At 43.0% G+C, this 20,657-nt stretch overlaps 1 protein-coding gene across 2 annotated transcripts in view; it reads right to left on the minus strand.

The window, feature by feature from the left end:
- The window catches only part of LOC144686786 (von Willebrand factor D and EGF domain-containing protein), a 309,526-nt gene that overhangs the window by 160,850 nt on the left and 128,019 nt on the right, over positions 1-20,657 (minus strand). For both annotated transcript variants that reach the window (XM_078552492.1, XM_078552491.1), the window contains exons 10-12: positions 12,268-12,541; positions 6,152-6,366; positions 2,448-3,391 (exon numbers count right to left, since the gene is read on the minus strand). In XM_078552492.1, coding sequence (XP_078408618.1) covers positions 2,448-3,391; positions 6,152-6,366; positions 12,268-12,541 — 1,433 coding nt within the window. The remainder of the gene's footprint in view (positions 1-2,447; positions 3,392-6,151; positions 6,367-12,267; positions 12,542-20,657) is intronic.

A 20,657-nucleotide genomic window follows, 5' to 3' on the forward strand; every position in this document is an offset into this window, starting at 1 on the left:
AAACTACTATATTGCTGAAATCCAGCTGGATGGAAAATTTGAGCTAGTCGCCCTTAAGCAAAAAGACTTTCTCTGTGCCTGCAGCACGTACACAGTGTGGGCACCAGAAAGATCAGAAGCCTCTGCATTAATCTAAAGTTCCTACGCTGGATAGTGTCATAGTGGTTTCCTGTCTTCTGGATCTATTCCATCTGAATGACAATTTGAACAGTCTACTTCAACCAAAGACAAAAAGCAAACCTGCAGGAAGTACATGCTCTTAATTTGCACAAGATGGCAAGTTAACTGAATTTTGAGATACTTCCGTCCATTTAACTGCCCAGCCACGTTAACTAACGCTGCAGCAGTGGTTGGGCGGCGGCAGGTTGCTTCTGCACAGTGGGAATCCCACAGGAAGTCTGTCATGCAAACCAGATAAACTGTGACTCAGGAAACTGGGTTAGGATTGAGGTATCATTGGAAGTGTGGGTGAAAATGTCACCCTGCTGGAACATTGCCACTAGGAGGAGAAACAGGCTCACTTCTCAACAAAATAACGTTGAGTGGGATTGGGAGTTGCTAAAGGCAATACACTCTAATTTGAAAATCCGAATAGCTTGCCACACTTCTTCATGCTGGGATTTTATTTGCCTCCTGACCTTCACCCCAAATTCAAAAGCCAGCTGAAGGTTCTTCGCTACAAACACTAGTCGCTAAACTCTAACCTGGCTCTTATTCAAATGCTCCCCTGCCCAGCACTTTGGGATGATTTTGTTGGGCAAAATATACAGTATAAATACACATTGTTGATTTGCCTATATCCAACCAAGAGGTCAGCCTCTGTCTCATTCCTGGCTTCCATCCACTCATGCAACTGCTATGCCACACCTAACCTAATGCCACTGCCCAAATCCCAACTCTCCTGTCTTTGTTCTCTGCTCAGAGCAGTTCAAATAAAAATTGAGTAAAGGTGCAAAAATGTACTGCATGTTTTCCCAAATGCATGTTGCTGAGAGAGAATCAATTTGCAGCAGTCGGGTTGGAGCCAAGTTCCTGATGCATTTGAACTTCAAATTAGCATTTCTTAAAAGACATTTAACCAGCACCAGCTGCCAGCCTTGGAAAAATCACAAAAGGCTATGTGAAGCTGAATGAATACAATAGAAGCTCTCAACAGGAACTGCTGACCAGGTATCAAATAATCTCAGGTAAAGTACAAATATATAAAAAGACAACATCTGTTCTATCCAACAGAGAGCAAAGATTTTACTGGTGTGCAAGCAGACCTCATGTTTGCTTCCATTATTTTGGTTAGTCTACTTTTTCTTTATGTAACAGATTACAGCTTCAGCAAATATCAACGTGAAACTGGAATTATCTGAAGCCATGGACAACACTAGATCATTAATGCAAAACTATTGGAGAAATATATAATGGGTAACCAGATTTATTTTTAACACAAACGGAAGATGATACTAGACAAAGATGTTACAGTTCTGAGAGGTACCATTAAACATCCCTAGTACAAAATTGTACAATAGGATCAATTACATCTTGAAGACAATTAAAATTCTAACTTGCTTTACAGGATGTAATGTATCACATGTAAAATGTGTTCTTTCTTTGATTAAGACTCTGTGAAGTGCTATGGGATGCCCCCCTCAGATCCTTCTCTGTTTTGAGACTGCTTGTTCGATATCCGGTCTTTGATGGGACGCAATTTCCCCCAGTTAAACACTGAGGATACAGAAGCGATTCGTTTAGCTTTGATGCACTTTGGATGGTTGAGTGCCAAATTATAATCCAAACATTGATTTTTTTTTTCAATTAACTTTCTTCTTTACAACCAAAATTTAGATCTGATCATACTGTGTTTATATTTGACCATCTAAACTGCATATTAATTCGAATGGCTGAATCACGAGATGTGAGAGAGATAGGAAGCCAGCTATTTCTCTGTATTGATCCAGCTGAAAACAAACCTGCATAGCATGTATAATAGAAGGGAGTAAGGAGAAGATAACATCTGGGCCAGAATTCCAGCCTGATCTGAACGTGTGTAATGCAACAGAATTAAGCAACAAGCTAGTATTGGTATTTATTCAAATCGCAAAATATATAATCAAAGCAAACCAAAATTTTACATTTCCACAGAACTAAAGATGGGAGCTGTGATTTTTAGCAGCCTGGATTTGGTTCTAATCCTCTTACAGTTCTGGTAGACTGGATTATGAATTGCATCTACTTGAACTTGAACATCTGTCCACTGCAGCATGATTTGCAAAGCATTATCGCTTACAATTGATTGTTCCAGTAAAACAAGCAATTGAAAGAGCCAGTCTGTTTAAAGAGGAATTTGATTTTGTGAAACTTTAATGAACCTTTAACTCCTGGCACATGAAGTTGTACTTTTGAAGTTCATTATTCTGTTCAAGAAGTTACAACAATTAAAATATTTTTATGCTTACCATTAGAAATGCTGCAGTCATAGGAGTTGTACTTAGCAAAGCACTGGCAGCCCCATGCTGTACACTGTCCATTCCCACTGCACAGATTAGGACATCGGAGAGCTGTAACAATCTCATCAACATGTGGACCATCTGTTCCATGGGTCCATTTAACCCTATTTTCTAAAAGCTTTCTTTCACATTCATTGTTAAGAAATGCCAGCATCCCTTCCTCCCAAGCAAGATCATCTTTAAGTTGCAAGTCTGAAATGCATAGGTCCACAGCCTCATTGAGCCTTCTTCCAAGAAGATCTCGACACACTACACCAATTGTAGAGTTTCTTATGGCTTGTTGGCAAACTTCAAGGGCCTTGGCTGATGTCAATCCACTTGGAGTTGGCCATGTTGGCTGCACATCTGGCCGGTTTCCGGATAAATGGTCTTCTGGGAAAAAGTAAGTAAAGCTTTCCAGATCAGTTTGACTTAGGCTCTGGAATGTGAATATTGGTAGGTATTCGTAATAACCCTGCCTTTTCACTCTACGCAATCTAACCTTTGGTTCAATAAAATCAACTATGTCTGGCCAACTGGAATATCCCACTGACTGATCAGTAGAAGTAAATAGTTTGCCTTTGAGGCCTTGAGTTTGAACATATTTTAGCAAATGCGCATGTCCCTCTGACTTTTCAGAAGACTGGGTTACATCACGCTTTTTGAACAATGACAGTTCAGGATTACGTATGTATTCTGCAGTAATATCCAAAAAAGGAATCATTGAAGTAAAATCCACATTGTCGTAGGCCTGGCAACGAGATGATTGATGAGAATGACCGTATCCGTTGGTCAACTTGTTAAATGAATGGAGTGACATTGTATATTCCTTCTGACAATTGCAATAATTTCTTCTTTTCTCTCTCACAGAGGCTGGCGGAGACTTGTCAAATAAACTTTCCCCTGGAAGTATTCTAAAACAAGCACACCAAGTAAGTTAAATAATAAACACTCTTTCAAACCACTATTCTTATCCATATATAAACATTTACTTTGAGAATATGCATTCTATTAATGTGATGATTTTAGATTATTATTTTAAATTAAACTCTAAATTACTAGGAGTAGAGAGCTACTAAAAGCATTTTATGCCTAGTTGGAATATCAACAAGAAGTGTGCATTAGCACAGTAAGTTCTTGCCAGCAATAAATATCCTATGACTTATATTTGTATTACCATAAAGTAATGCAAAGGGGCACTGCATGTATTAAAATGATCTCAGCATTTCATGTCACACCGCAGGTTGTGAAGCAAAAGCACGAGTAATGTTACGCAACTCCAAATAGTACAACAGGCTCTTTAGCATTCATAAATAAACCTAAATAGTTGATATATGTGCAGCAATATTATTCACTACCAACAATATACTGCTGGAACAATCTGAATTGAACTCCTTGTGAGTTTGAATTGTGCAACTATCGAAATTGGAAATTCAATGCACTTAAATTATTGGGCAAACAAGTGTTTACATTCTTTTTAGCATTTGCACACATGGATGGTTAACATTAATCTGAAAACAAGTAGCAATATTCATCAATATAATTCATTGACTGATGGTTTTATGGTGACTGAGTTATATTGGCCATGTTATAAATAATTTACTTTCTGTAAACACCTATTCCTAACAAATGTCAAGTGCATACAAAAGGTTGGAGCTCAAAACATTTTTCATTTATTGTAAATTACTTTCTTAAATTTAGTTTCCTTCCAATTTCAAGTTGATTTGATAGTGTCTGAATGTACAGTAAGGTCTCTCAGGGGTAGTACATCATGACCAGAATCTTCAGGTTGGCGAGCAGGGACAGGGCCCGCTCACCAAAGTGTAAAAAGATGCGTGGTGACGTCGGGCATGCATCCGGACATCACCGCGCGTCATTCAGGTCTAGGGCAGAATTTTGTCGTCGGTGAGCAGGAGGGCGGGGCCCGCTCGCCGACGTGTAAAATGACGCAGGATGACATCGGGCGGAACCCCCGTCGTCATCCCATCCCATTTAAATTTTCAGGAAAGTGGGGGTGCAGCAAAATCAGCTGCTGGCCCGCCAACCTGTTAATGGCCAATTGAGGCCATTGACAGGATCATTTAAACAATTAAAGGACCTGCCCATCCAACCTTAAGGTTGGCGATCAGGCCAGGAGCCCCGGCAGCAAATAGAGAAAACATGAAACCTCATCCAGCAGCGGGATGGGGTTTCATGCAGGGTTTGAAAAAGTTTAATAAAGTTATAGTGTAAATTATGAACATGTCCCATCTCATGTTATGTTAGGAAATGTTAGGGAATTTTTTTTTTTCTATTTTTAACCTTTTTCAAAGTGGAAGCGATCTCCCTGAGGCAGCACTTTACCTCAGGGAGATGTGTGCTCTTTCGTGCGCATGGGCGAAAGAGTGCACTCTCGCATTTGGGGAATCCCCCCGCCCGCACAGGAAGTGCATAGCGCTTCCTGCCGGACGTCATTCTGGGCGGGCCTTAATTGGCCCGCCCACGTAAAATGGCGGCAGGGCCCGCTTCTCCATCGGGGATCGGCTCCCCGCCCACTGGAGATTGGATCGGGCCCGCTCGCCCAACAGGCAGAAAATTCTGCCCCTTGAGTTCGGTGGGCTCGCACCGGAGTCGGCTGCACGCCTGCCAAACTGTCAAAGGCCTATTAAGACCATTTAAATTCCAACTGAAACAATTAACTAAGCTGGCCGTCCAACCTTAAGGTTGGCGGGCAGGTGAAGAGCCCAGGTGGCCTTCGCATTTATCATGAAACTTCATCCATGGGTGAGATGAAGTTTCATGAGGGTTTTTAAGCTTTAATCAAATTTTTTAAAAAAATTCGAGACATGTCCCAGCTCATGTGAAACTGTCACATGAGGGGACATGTCTTAAAAATTTTTTTTTCCCTTTTTAAAAATTTTTACATACCAAATCAATCTCCCTGAGGCAGCTCTGTGCCTCAGGGGGATTTCTACGCTCTTTCACGCACGTGCTGGGTGGGCCTTAATTGGCAAAAAATGGCAGTGCGTGGCTTATTGCAGGCGGCAATCGGCTGCGCACCCACCCGCGCTCGCTCCCACCCAACCTCCCCTCCCAATGGGGAGAAAATTTTCCCCCATGTGACATAGTCCCAAGTTTGGTCAAAATCCAAGAAAATGGTGACAGACTGAAAATGCCGGTATTCAGAGAGGCCTGGGTGTCATTGTACATGCTCACAGGAAGTTAACATGAGCAGATTCAAGAAAAGCTTGGTAGATTTTTGGATAATCAGGGGATTAAGGGATATGGGGATAATGTGGGAAGGTGGGGCTAAGGTAGAAGATCAGCCATGATTATACCGAAAGGCAGAGCAGACTTGGAGGCTGAATGGCTTACTCCTGCTCCTATTTCTTAAGCTATTATGTTCTTATTAGAAAAAAAATGTAGAACTATTAAATAAGGGTTAGTGTTTAAGCGAAACATTCCAAAATGAAACACATATCTGGAACAGGTGCCATATAAACCTCAAAGTTCTTCTTTTCTGATGGTTTGAGGTGAAGTATTTCCGGCAGTGATTATATGAAACCATTCATCACCAGTCAATCTATCACAAAAGTTGCGTGATCCAACACTTTATACTGTTTGAAGCTTCATTTTCAATTGGCATTGCATCTTTTTTGTTAGATCAAAAATTGCTATTCTGCTCCAATGCATACCTCCATTCCTCAATGAAATCGTTGGGGTCGTTATTCCAGAGTGCAGCTGCCATTGGATTTCCATCGGTACCGTGGAAGTCATTATTATTGTTGCGGTCAAAGATCCCACAAAGACCTCTAGTGTTGTTGAAATCAATGCTTGGTGCCCGTACTGTTATGCTCATTCCCCAGTCACTCACATCTGCGCGGACAAATGCCCCTGAAGGGAACATGATCTATGGAAATAGATACCAGAAAAATCCAAAAACTGTTAACAAAATGTGATCCGCTGCTTTAAGTATGTTGGGTTACTAATAGTTACTGTTCAAAAAAGCAAATTAAAGTTGGAAAATTGGAATACATTGCAATATCTAGTTTAGCACGTTAATTATAATAAATAATCAAAGTGGAAGCATATCTGCAGAGGTCACATTTTGGTCAAAGACCATCGTAGAGTTTCCCTGAATTTTTCATATGCCAATAAAAGTACTGCTTTCTTCCTCCTTTACCTCTAATCAGTCTAATCAAGAGTTGTGAAATATTAGAATGACACATCTAATCCTGGTTGGAGCAGACTGTGTTTTCTTCTGATGTGTATATTGCGGACAGTAAGAGAAGTCAGTATATGACAATCAGTAAGCTATCATACTGCCTAAAAAATAAACAAAAATGGCTGATACATTTACAGGATATAACTGCCTTAAATACTTGTTAAAGTAGTCTTACTGTTAATGCTTTATCATATAAAAAAAACTAACTTATTTCAATGAATTAACATTCCTCAATTCATCACCTACCAGAAAATACTATACTAAACTTAGGAACATGTTGGAAAGAGTTAGTCAAATTTAAATTTCACTATTACTATTCACTATATTTAGAACTTTATTTCATCGCAGCATGGCTCCTGAGGTCTGCCCATGATGGATACTGGATGAGTTGGCATGGAGGGTATAAGGGAAAAGGGTGGTGGAAGGGACATGGGGTGGCACTAATTTGGCATAGGGTCCATAAGAGGTCACTGGGATGAGTGGGGGATCATGAGTTATTTTTAAGGTGTATAAGGATTTCTGATATAACAGAATTCTTGGTATAGGAGACAGGTTTTACAGATTAACACCTGAATGCTATTGCAACACTGTGCAGAATAAACTGTTTTGTGCATAGTTTCCAATGGTTATCTTACTAAGATTTGCTAGAGCTAGATTTTCTTGATATCAAACATCCCACAAAATTGTGCCAGCAACAATGTGGTTGCGTCAATGTAAGTGACTTTGAACCAACATGCAGCCTGAATCTAGAGTAACGGGGCAGGATATTCAATGAGTCATGGAGAGTCCAGGGATCTTTAAAAATGGCGGACATAACTTGGGTCTAGAAGTCCTGCTCCCTTTCTTAGCAGATCCCATTTTAATCGGTAGGGGAAGGAAGGTGGGGCATGAAACACACAGGCACGAATTACACATCAGCTGGGCCATTCAAACTCAGTGCACAGGATAAGCAGACCAATTTTTGCTCCACAACTTTATGGTGGAGATGCAAATGCTCGTGAAGGGTGGATAAGGAACTGTCAAACCGTCAAGTTATTTATCTTGCTTGCCCTTTAAAATTTACCAAAAATCTGCCTGCCTGTGTTGGTGAGAGTAAAAAACTGTTCTAGCAGTTTCAATAGATGTTTGTTGACATAACGCTAAGTGCTATCATTATAGCATTATTACTGATTGGCTGTTTTTCACAACCTATCATTATCACAGTGGGGGGGAGGGCTGTAAGTTCACAATTTGAAGGGCAGCTCAAAGAGGTTATTAAAAGATTAATGTCATTGATGTGGGTTTATGAATACAAATGTTTGTTTCTTTGTTTGGAGAGCAAGATGTAGAGTCAGTCTGGGTAGAAATAAGAAATAGCAAGGGAAAGAAGTCCCTGGTGGGAGCAATCTATAGGGCCCCAAGCAGTAGTTCAGCAATGGGGCACAGTATAAACCAGGAAATACTGGGAGCATGTAAGAAAGACACAGCAATAATCATGGGTGGTTTTAATATGCATATAGACTGGACTAATCAAATTGGAAAGGGCAGCCTTGAGGGTTAAATGGAGAGAAACTTCAGAATGCTTCAGTGCAGAGGGATCTGGGTGTCTTCGTGCATGAATCGCTGAAAGCTAGTATGCAGGTACAGCAGGTAAAAAGGAAGGCAAATGGAATTTTGGCATTTATTGCTAAAGGAATAGAGTATAAAAATAGGGAAGTGTTGCTGCAACTGTACAAGGCATTGGTGAGACCGCACCTGGAATACTGTGCACAGTTTTGATCCCCTTACTTGAGGAAGGATGTAGTTGCATTGGAGGCGATTCAGAGGAGGTTCACTAGATTGATTCCAGAGATGCAGGGCTTGTCTTATGAGGAGACATTGAGCAGTTTAGGCCTATACTCGCTAGAATTTAGTAGGTTGAGAGGAGATCTAATTGAGGTATATAAGATGCTAAAGGGGATAAAGTAGACGTGGTGCAGATGTTTCCCCTTGTGGGGCATTCTAGAACAAGAAGCCATAGTTTTAGGCTAAGGGGTGGTAGATTTAAATCAGAGATGAGGAGGAATTACTTTTCTCAAAGAGTCGTGAATCTGTGGAATTCACTACCTCAGAGTGCAGTGGATGCCGGGTCGCTGCATAAACTTAAGGAGGAGATAGACAGATTTTTAATTAGTAATGGGTTGAAAGGTTATGGGGGGAGGGCGGGAAATTGGAGTTGAGGCTGAAAGGAGATCAGCCATGATCATATTGAATGGCAGGGCAGGCTCGAGGGGCTGAATTGCCTACTCCTGCTCCTAGTTCTTATGTTTTTATGTTCTTTAAGGGATTAAGTACTTGAGATAAAGTTAAATGTATTGAATGGGCTTTCATGAATGAGACTGTTTCATATAGTGAACTCTGTAATATTTAGAACTTTATTTTATTTCATCTCAGCAAGGCTCCTGAGGATAGCCTATGGTGGATATTGGGTCAGTGGAATGGAGGGAACAAGGGCAAAGTGTGGTGGATGGGGGCATGGGTTATCCATGAATTAGCACGAAGGGGCATGGGGAGTTGGTGGGGGGTGAGGGATGAGGGTTGAAAGGCCTAATATTTAACAAAATAACTGGGATGAAGTCCCAGAGAATCGAGGTGGACCTGTGGCCACCTCTCATCTGTTTCCGGGGGCATCAGGCCCGGCTCCATCCCGCACTCATTCCCCCAGGAGTGAAAATTGCACCAAACACTTTTTCTGAAGGCAGGTGCACCGAGCTGGGAAATTTCCCAATTGGAGCTGACCATCTCGATCATACAAATCCGGCCCACTATGTCACAGCAGAGGGGGTGAGGTTGCTCAACTTTGCCTTAGAGTCAATTGGTCTTCCCAACTTAATTTATACTTCAAAAGTCTATCTTTGGTGTGAAGGCTAAACTTGTGTCAAACTGCAGTCAAAACAGCTACTGAATTTTACACTGATCAGGCGGGCGCGTGCCCGACCCGATCGGGCGTGTAATCGCACGAGATGACGTCGGGTGAGTGTCCTGACATCATCCCGTGCCCGTGCGATATTTCAATCAGCGGGTGTGCGCAAAAGTCGGAAGTGCACCCACCGACAATTAAGAGGGCAATTAAACCCATTAACTGCGCAATTGTCTGTCATGTTACATCGCCTTACGGTTGGTGGATGGACGAATCGGCCAGGCGGCCTTTACATTTTTCATCAAACCTCATCCAAGGGTGGGATGAGGTTTCCGTTATTAAATAAAGTAAAAATAGAAATCTGTGGACAGCGTTTTTATAATCTATATATTCAGGTGCCTAATTGTGATGCTTGGACATTTTTTTTCCTAATTTTAAAAACTTTATTTCCTGGGTTTCGGGTTGTCAGCTCCTTGAGGCAGCTCTCTGCCTTCAGGGCGATTTCTGTCAGTGCTCGCCCACGTTGAAATCATTGCTCGCCCTCCTCCCGCTCCCCCCCAGCAGCTCTGAGCTTTTCAGCATGCGCTACACGCTGGCTAGCCATTATTTGGCCAGCCAGGGTGAAATCGTGGTCAGGGGCTGGTTGCAGTCAGCGGTCCATTTCCTGGCTGCTCCCGGGACCGCCGATTGCGCCTGCCTGCCAAGCTGAAAATTTAGGCCTATATGTCCTTCTATTCATTCCATAAACATTGTTTATGTGCTCATTAAAATGAGATGTAATTCAGATTAATGTTGATGGGCATAGAAAACAAAAATCCTTATTGTAACTCTTCATTATACAGGATGTCAACAAACCCATTTTGCTTGATCAATTTCATCTATGGTAATGCCATTTTATAATTAAATCTATGGCATTAAGTTGTTTTTTGGAATTACTGTTGTGTTACAAAGCCCAAAAAGATCATTTCTATATTCTAAATGGCAATGAAATGGCCCAAGTGCTACAATTTTATTTATTTTAAGCTAAAATGTATTTAAAAACACAGAGAACAGAGCAACATGGGCAGGGATAAGAAAATATACCAATATATAACCACCAAATTGTTAATAGGTGTCAACAGTGGTTCAAAGTGTGAATGCTTATGTTCACTGTATGACAATATGCAATGCTGATAAATACTAAGATATTTTTTCAATCAATTTATGAAGACTTTATCTTTATCACAACGTCAGCACCACATGTCAATGGTTCTCCAACTAGGGTCCGCAGAGACTCTCCAAAAGGTCTACAAAACAAGTGCAGTGATCAGCAAGGCTGTGGGGGTTGAAGCATTATTTCAGCGACTGCCCATCGATTCCACAAGCAACTTTTTATTCATTCATGCGATGTGGGCATTTCTGGCTAGGCCAACATTTATTGCCCATCCCTAATTGCCCTTGAGAAGGTGGTGGTGAGCTGCCTTCTTGAACCGCTCTAGTCCACGTGGTGTAGGCTCATTATGACTCCTCATTACAGCCAACATACTTGAAGTAAGTGAACAAGATTGCAACATTTAGGAAGAAAACTGAGATTTGGAGAGCTGGAATGAGCAATGGAGTTTCAGATATGTTCTCAGGGCTGGCTGAGTTTCTGGATACGCAACGGCAGTTGTGCGTGTGCAAGAAATGAGCATTGCTCATCTTACAATGTTGGCTGAGTTCCTCAGTAGTTGTTTTGAAAATGTAAACAGAAAAGTGCAATTGGGTTTGTGATCCATTTTCAACATTTGATAGACATCTTGTTGCCTCAGTGGAAAACCATAAGAGAAGCTGGTGGAACTGCCCTGTGCTCACTGGCTGCGAATCAGGAATGAACGCCTTCCCAGTTTTGGTCATCTGTGTTGTATGTTGGTTATGACTAGCTAAGGAACGACTGCAGAGGTGTAGGAATGTTTGAGGAACAACTGATTTATTGGGTGAACATAACTATATACAGGTATATAAGACTACAGGTGCTACTCAGTCTGAGCCATGAGCATTCTCCTTCTTAACTCTTGGTCATATGTCTCTTACATCATCATGTGGGCATTAACCCTTTCAACCCTGAACACCCTAATATTACAATCTACTGCTGTGGAGTACACAAAATTGGTCAAAGAAGCAATAAAAGTGTTGCAATCTTTCCCAAAAATGTATATTTGTAAAACATCATTTTCTACTGTGACAACATAGAAGACAAAGTACAGGTCCCATCTGGAAGTGGAGAATGATATACGAGTAACATTGTCAAACATCATTCTAAGGACAGAGAGACTCTGCTGTGAGAAGCAGGCACACTCATTTCACAGTCTTTATAAAAGCATTGCTAAAATATTCTTTGTGTGCAGCACTTTCATATTATGGGTATTATATAGTATTATAATTTAGATGGTGGGGGTCAACGATTACTAATCCAATTGAAAGGGGTCCTTGAATCAAAAAAGTCTCCTTTAAATGATGAAAGCTCTATCATATTGTAGCTTTTTAAACCAAATATCATATGATTAGTGTTGCAATCAATGACTATAATTGTTATGGGGTGTTTTCTTTTGGTTTATATATTTGAATGGAAAAATTATTGCTGATTCAATGTTATGAGCTAAACTGTAATTTTGCTTATATCTGATCAATAAAAACAAAAACATATTCAGATGAACAACTGAGTAATGATTAAAAGATAAAATACGCACAGTGATCTTCTTTCCCTGGTGGGCGTCCATTATTTTGACATGATGTGATTCTGATCCACTGCTTTTGACTGACAGATGAGGCCTGGTCTCTTGAAAATGCCCATTGCACATGTCAAATGCAATGATGTCATCGCCTTCCCTGGCAACCACTCCACAGTTACACGACACAGCATAGTGGCGGCTGCCACAGTCCCACTGACGCACGTGGACTTCAAATTCTCGCAAAAGGCTTTTGTACAGCACAAAAGTCCCAGTTTTATGGTTGTCATAGCGTCTGCAATACAATGACACATTTGTTTGTCTACTGGAACCCTCCGAGCATGAATAAAACTTAACAGAATATTATAATTATGATACTTATAAGATTGTTATATTTTGGGACTGTGTCTTTAATTTAAAGTAAAATGAAGGGGGTCATGTGACCTCTTCTGAAGTCTGCCTGACAGCAAGCCTGGGAGGTTTGGCTGTTACAGATTAAAGGGGGCCCAGATTGTTTTACTGAGAAGAAAGTGCAAGGTGTTTATATTTGGAGACAATGGCAGCAGCCTGTGTGCTAACAATGGATAGATTGTGAAGTCTGAACTTTCACTCCCAAGTCGAGAGTGCAAAGTTGAGAAAATCACTGACTCCACAAACCCAATTCAGGAGAACATGCCCCGAATCTTCAGATTTTCTTTCTGAGGAGAGTGGGTGCGAATAAGATTTGGGCCCGCCAACCCCAGAAAGACTTCAGGTGCAGCCACCAGGGCTGTTGAATGCCGAGGCAGGTGTTTAAAAGGCCTACCTTAGTGCTCTGGAACTTTATCCCAGTTACAATAAAATTAACAAAACAAAAAAAACAGCCCTCTAGCCCTCCATCTCTCACACCCCTTCACCCCACCACAGACTGCCCATTCCCCATCCATGCCAACTAATGTCACCTCATGCAACCCACCCACACCCCCATGGCCCCTTATGTCCTCTATGCCAACCCATGCCCCACTCATACCCATGCCCTTTATAGCCCCATGCCAACTTAGTGTCAACTCATATCAACCCATGACCCACCACAGCCCTTTATAGCCCCTCTGCCAGCTGAGTGCCACCTAAAACCAACCTACACCCCCCACTCACCACCCTTTGATTTATACCCTCCATGCCATCTCATTCAGTATCCACCATGGGAAGGCCTCAGGAACCATGGTAAAATGAAATAAAGTAAAATTCTAAGCATTCATTGCAGACTTCACTATATTTACAAAAGCACTCTCGCTGATAACATTTAAATCCCTTCAAGTACTGAATCCCACATGAATTTATACATTTGTATTCATAGCCCCACATCAAAAACAGCTACCACCTGGAGCTGTCAACCAAACTATGAATTTACAAGCATGCCACTGTGGTAATGATAGGTTGTGGAAGCAGTCAAAGGCAGCACTAATCCTTATGTCAACAAAGAGTGAAATAGCAAGCACATGTTTTTTTTACTGCTGGCTAGGTGTTTGTTTTCAAATATTTAAAGGGCATGGGGAATTAAATAGCTTGACAGCTTGACATTTTTATGCAGGTTCATGTCTACTCTTACCTCACAGTAAAACCTGGTGGTCCTCCTCCTCCTTGGTGAGCAATGTGCTGCCTCTAACTTCTGTCCTGGCACCCTCCCTTTGGCCTCACATTGGTCACGCTCATGTTGCTCTATGGCGCAAATGTGTCAATGTACCATCCCCATTTTGTAACTTCTTTGCCACGGTGCACACTCTTCCCTTCTCTGGCACACTCCCCTCCCTGCCACCTGGGCGCTGAATCACGAGGGACAAAAATATCTGCCCTTCCAAGGCCACAGACCACACCCTCAAACTCCCTTGGGTGTCAGCCACAGACCTGTGATATAATTTCTGGAAGTTCTGCGTCACTTGGTATTTTAAAGCTATCCAAAAAGGTACCTGAGCTCCCCAAGAGAATACCTGACCTCGCCAAAGAACTCGGGTAGATTTAGACCTTCTTCTCAAATGTATAAAGCCCATGAGTTGTGTTTCAGAAACCTGGGTGATGAAACTTACAACTAACTGAAGGCAGCTGCACTTTTCAATGTTCCCTCCCACCCTACCAGCCTGGCGAAAATGGTGGGTGCTGGATTCGGGGAAAGGACTTCCGGAATTGGAGCTTTGGTACCATTTTAGCTAAGGGACAGAGCCCTTTCATCTCCAAGAAAACCCGGGCCCAAGTCTCCAAAGTCCCAGAAGTGTTGAGAATGTTGGGTTGTAAACAGTTATGCTTTAAACTCTCTATTTACTTCCAAGATAAAAAGTGTTGGGATCTCAAGGATAGCTAATCAGCATTTCTACTTGATAAAAGGCCCATGCGATTCACACTACCATGGAGATAGGCTTTGGACACCTCCCACTACTCTTCTTTCATTTTACCCATTCGCAGTTTTACCTAGTTTACTATGGACAGTCTCTGCTTCATCCCAACTAAGTCAGCTTTACCTAAATTTAAAATCTTAGTAGCTGGTTCCCATTTCTCCCTTTTAAACACTGCATTGAACCTTTGTTGAAATGTCCAAGCAACGTTAAAGAAATCTGGCTCATTACTTATCACTAAATTTAATGTGGCATTGCTTCTTTTTGGCTTTAAGACACATTGCTTCAGAAAACTGTCCCGGACACATTCAGGGAATTCATAACCTGTTTGACGTGCTACTCTGCTTATCCCAATCTGCATGAAAGCTAAACTTCCCCATTAAAATCATGCTTCCTTTGATGCATATGCTTGTCTAAAATCTCTGCAATCTACCACTTCACAGTTGCTACCAGGGGCCTATACACAACTTGCACTACATTCTTAAATCCTTTTCTATTTCTTAATGCTAACGTAACATCTTCACTGCCTAGTTATCTCTCATTATACCCTCTCTGATCATTGAATAATTTTGCTCTTAATCACTCCTTCCATTTTTCCTATCTTTCCTGCACATGCAGAGTCCTGGTCCCTCAGCTATTTCTTTAACGTTAGGAAAAAAGTAGAAAAAAATTTAAGTTTGCTTTTGATTTTAAGCACTTCCTTCATGTCACAAAGGGCCGATTGCCGCCGCTGAAGCAGGCCCCATCGCCATTTTGAGTGGGCGGTCCAATTAAGGCCCGCCCAGCAGGCTGCCCGATGGGAAGCGCTGGGGATTCCCCAACTGTTAAAGTGCGCACTTTCGCACATGCGCACGAAAGAGCGCACATCTCACTTAGACTAAGTGCTGTCTCAGGGAGATCGGTGAAAGCTTTATGGACATCAAAAATAGAAAAATAAAAAATTATTAACATGTCCCCCTCATGTGACAATGTCACACAAAATGGGACATGCTAATAAATATGACTAAAACTTTATTAAACTTTTTAAAAACAGACATGAAACCTCATCCCGCCAGTGGATGAGGTTTCATGTTTTTTCAGAAGCCCGCTGGGGCTCCTGGCCTGCCCGCCAGCCTTAAGGTTGGATGGGCAGGGCCTTTAATTGGGTTAACTACCCTGTCAATGGCCTCAATTGGCCATTGACAGGTCGGCGGGCCCACAGCTGATTTCGTTGTCCGCCCGCCTTCCGGAATATTTAAATGGAGTGGGATGACGTCGGGGGTTCCCCCCACGTCATTTTCGTGTCAGCGAGCGGGCCCCGCCCCCAACTCGCCGATGGAAAAATTCTGACCAAGGGGTTGCCCCAAAATTCAATCTGACACCCTTTAGTTGTCACATTCCCTTTAAATTTGACATACACAATTTTCCTTTCACATCGCTAGCGTTTTCCCGAGACACATCTTAGTTAGCATCTGGTGCTGCTAATAAATAAGCAAAAAAGCTGACAAAAGAGAATTGAATGACCTATGCCCGTGATTTTTTTAGGCCGAATTGGCATCAGTTCTTAACTATTTAGAACTGACAGATCTGAAGCAAAAATAACCCCTCCCCAGCTTTGTCCAACCCTTTACAGTTCAGACTGCCACACTCCTCTCCCTTGCCCCTCAATTCTACTTAGCATTCTTCATCTACCCACTGTTCAATTGCTTCTTTGGTTGTCTCATTTCAATGTGGTACACTTCACTCCTTCCGGGTAAAGCTGATATTCTTCTTTCACCCTTTCTCCTATTTAAACTGTCACTCTTCTGCCATCGCTATCCCCTGCTCCAACTCCCTTCAACAGATATTGTCATTTTCTCCTCATCCTCAGTTCAAACTCTTCGCCATATCGAGCTCTTGCTGTTAAACTCCTCTCTATCAGCCAATGTGGACCTTCGCCTTTCTTCCCCGCTTCCCCACTGTTGTTCTCAGCTTCTTGTCTCTCGACCCTCCTAACCGACATCTCCAGCTTCTCTCTTCTACCTTTCTAACACACTATGCATTGGGGCACACGCCTGGGGACAGATGGAATGCAGATTTTACTCTCTGCCTAATACTACGCATGGGGCAGAAGTTTTCGCTGAGTGGGACGGGCACGCGCTTGATCCACTCGAGAGTAAAATAGCACGGGATGGCGTCGGGCGAGCTTCCCAACATCATCTTGCACTCGTGCGATATTTCAATTGGCAGGCGCGCGCAGGAGTCGGAGCCGCGCCCGCCATCAATTACGAGGCCACTTAAGGTCATTAAAAAGGAAATTAAGCTGTATTTAAGGTTGCTCATGCGATTTCGCACTCATCGCACAGGCAAAACGGGCAGGCGGGCATCCAGCAATTTGCTAAACCTCATCCAAGGGCAGGATAAAAAGGGTCAGCAGCATTGCCAGTATGAATATTGAGGAGTTTTGGAGATAGTTTGCTATTGGTTGCTTATTGGTACTTGGCAGCTTCATCTCTGTTCGGGGCTTCAGTCTTAGCATTTCCAGGCTTCATTTCAGGACTTATTGGTGTCTCCAAGGCCCCTGGAGGATTCAGACCATGTGGACCCTTCCAGGTATTAGACAGCCTTCTGTTACCCTGGTAATGGGGATTGTGCTCTCCGCTGATGGTACCTCTTCTGAGGAGAAACAGAAGGGCAGAAGGGCAAGGAGGCCAGGTATCCCTATGCAGCTTCCAGGGGAGGGACCTGCAGGAGGAGAGGCACAGGCGCAAGGGGTACAGAGCCAGCAGAAAGTCGAAGGCCGAAGGGGCCGCAGAAGATGCCACTATCCTGCTGCCAGAGTTTACAGACAGCGATGCAGCTACCTCAACATGTCTGAGGTGCAATGCCGAAGGAGGTTCCGTCTCTCCAGGGAGACCGTGGCATTCATTTGTCATATGATTGGGCCTGAGATTAGCTCCATCTATGTGGGTGGAAGCCCCATGCCAGTGGCTCTGAAGGTCACCGTGGCCCTGAACCTCTATGCCTCCAGCTCTTTCCAGGGGTCAGTGGGGGATCTGTGTGGAGAGTCCCAATCAGCTGACACAGTTACGTGAAGCTGGTGACTGAAGCTCTGTTCAGGCGGGCTCTGACATTTCTTCTTTATTGCGCAGATGAGGTCAGCCAGGCCGAGCGAGCCAGAGGCTTTACAGTGATTGCTGGGTTCCCCCGCATCCAGGATGCCATCGACTGCACACACGAGGCCATCAAAGTGCCAGCAGGTCAGCTGGGTGACTTTGTCAACAGGAAGGGCTTCCACTTCATGAACATGCAGATAGTGTGTGACCACAGGATGCGGATTCTGCAAGTCTGCGGTATCCTGGTAGCTCCCATGATGACAAGTGGGGAGTTGTGTCTCACGCCGGGCAGGCCTTAATTGGCCTGCCAGCGTGAGATCACGGTCGGCTGCCGATTGCGGGCGGCAGCCTGTTTCCCGGCCCGTCGACCATACCCGCCTGCCGAACTCAAAATTCTGCCCCTTGGCTGTAATGGAGAGTAAAATTGGGCTGGCTGTAAAACCAACATTTCATAACATAAAAGCCTGGTAATGGGCATCCTATTAATGGGAACAGTTGGTCAGACACTAATTAACTCCCTCCATTCCACAGGATTTGCAAAATACAAACGATGGGATAAAGGAACATTTTGTTCTGTGGTGAATTATTAGTCAAGTTGCTATTAGAAGCTTCTGTAAGATAAACAGCCCATATTTACTGGTTGTAATGATAGTATTGAGGCCCTCTACTATTAAGTTCCACATACACTTCAGCTCCCATGAGTTTGTGTTCAAATTAAAAACTCAACATTGGGTGGGGTGTAAAATTAGTGTTCCACCTGACCCTCTGGGTTTCCCACCAGACAGTTAGGTTAAAATTGTCCCCATCATTACTGTCCCCGTCCCTCTCGTTTTCACTAGCATCTATTTCCTTTTTTAACCTCAGTGTTACTTCTCAGTTTAGCTGCTCTTACAAATCAGAGTGATTCTGGTCACAGCACTGTGTATGCAGGAACTGTTTTCTTAAGAATTCCCATCTGCAGCATGCAGCAGCTGGGATCACTTCTATTGGCAGAAGCGGGACTTTAGGGATGGGGCACGTCGGAGACGGGATGGTCCATGCTGTCCTACAGACTGATCCCCCAAAATGCTGATTGACAGCATGTCTCCCCCAAAGGGACAGTAATAATCCCCAGATGACAACTTTACAACCCTTTTCTTTCAGTCTCCAAGCAATATGTTTCAGCCTCGCTTTGAGAATCTAGATTTGCTCCTTCTCTGTATTATTACCTCTGCACATCCATGTCTGATAATCACAATTTAACCTTTGGCAGACATGTCACTGCTCCATTAATTTTATCTTCAAAACAAAAGTAACCGGGCACAAATCACACCGCTGAGTCTCCAAGCGTTTCTCCTCCGCAAAACATTCTCTCTAGACCCACTAAGGTTCAGTGTTTTATTGAACATGCAATACTTCAACGTACTTCTGTCTTGTCTGTTTTACTTACTTTTCTTAGTGTAACACCATTGATCTTTACTCCATCAGCCTTTTTCTCCAATATCACTCTTCTCCATTGTCTTATAGCTGTCTTATGCAAACTGTGTATTTATGTTCAGCTAGCGAAATGTGAAAAACCTCATGTGCAATGGATATATGCATTCATACACCTGCATAAACTTATATTCACTCTCACACAGATCATTGACATTTATCATGGGGAGAATTTTCTCCCTGTCAGGCGGGCTGGTCGGGAGCTGGCGTGGAGCCGATGGCCGCCCGTGATCGGCTGCGCGCTGCCATTTTACGTGGGCGGGCCAATTAAGGCCCGCCTAGCGTGACGCGCACCCGGAAGTGCTAAGCGCTACCTGTGCGGGTGGGGAGAGGAGGGAGAGTCTGGGCCTGCGCTCACGCATGCGCGCGAAAGAGCGCAGAAATCTCCCTGAGGCATGGAGCTGCCACAGGGAGATTAATTTGATTATGAAAAATTGAAAAAAAAAATTGGAAAAATTTTTCAGACATGTCCCCTCATGTGACAGTGTCGCATGAGCTGGGACATGTCTATGAATTTTAATAAAATGTTTTATTTAAGTTATAAACCCTTCTTGAAACCTCATCCCGCCCGTGGATGAGGTTCCATGAAAAATGCGAAGGCTGCCTGGGCTCTTCGCCTGCCCGCCAACCTTAAGGTTGGACTGGCAGTCCTGACAACTACTTTGACTAGGTAATTAATGGCCTTAACAGGTCTTTGACAGCTCGGTGGGCGTGCAGGCGACTCTGATGCTGAAGATCGGAATGACACGCGGTGACGTTGGGATGCACGCCCGACATCACCGTGCGTCATTTTACACGTCAGCATGCAGGGCCCGCCCCTGCACACCAAACAGAAGATTCTGGCCCATCTTTTTCTTCAACATCGACCAAATAAATATCATTGAAAACATTCACTGTTATCAAATAGTTCTACACTTTTGAACTGCACTCATTATAGTCCTGAGAATTCGGTCAGTACCTGATGGAAGATTTCAGATATGAAAGTTATGAGTGGGTAGCCCCCTCTTGTTACTAACGTAGATACAGGCAGTTTAAATCAAGCTGAGAAAATTGGGTGATCTGAATATGTCAAGTTCAAAGAGTGAGCACATTTATAATTCTTAGCTGTATGTAGCAAGTCAAGTCAGGCTAAAGATTCAGCACAAACTGATTTCAGAAAAAAATAACTAAGAAGGTAGAAGTCATATTATTTCATGTTAAGTTTTTAATTTAAAGACAAACTCACGCAACAGTAATGTATGTGGAACCTACCAGTAGAGGATCGCAACACAATCATTACAACCGGGGTAAATATGGGCTGTTTATCTTGCAAAAACTTCTAATAGAAACTTGACTAATAACTCACTTCAGAACAACATGTTCCTTTAACCCATCACTCATACTTTGCAAATCCTGTGGAATGTATGGGAGTTAATTAGTGTCTGACCAACTGTTCCCATTAACAGGATGCCCATTACCAGGCTTTTATGTTGTGAGAAACAGCAACTCCTCCAGGGGA

This window comes from Cetorhinus maximus, chromosome 11 (assembly GCF_964194155.1).
Source record: "Cetorhinus maximus chromosome 11, sCetMax3.hap1.1, whole genome shotgun sequence".
Classification (NCBI taxonomy): domain Eukaryota; kingdom Metazoa; phylum Chordata; class Chondrichthyes; order Lamniformes; family Cetorhinidae; genus Cetorhinus; species Cetorhinus maximus.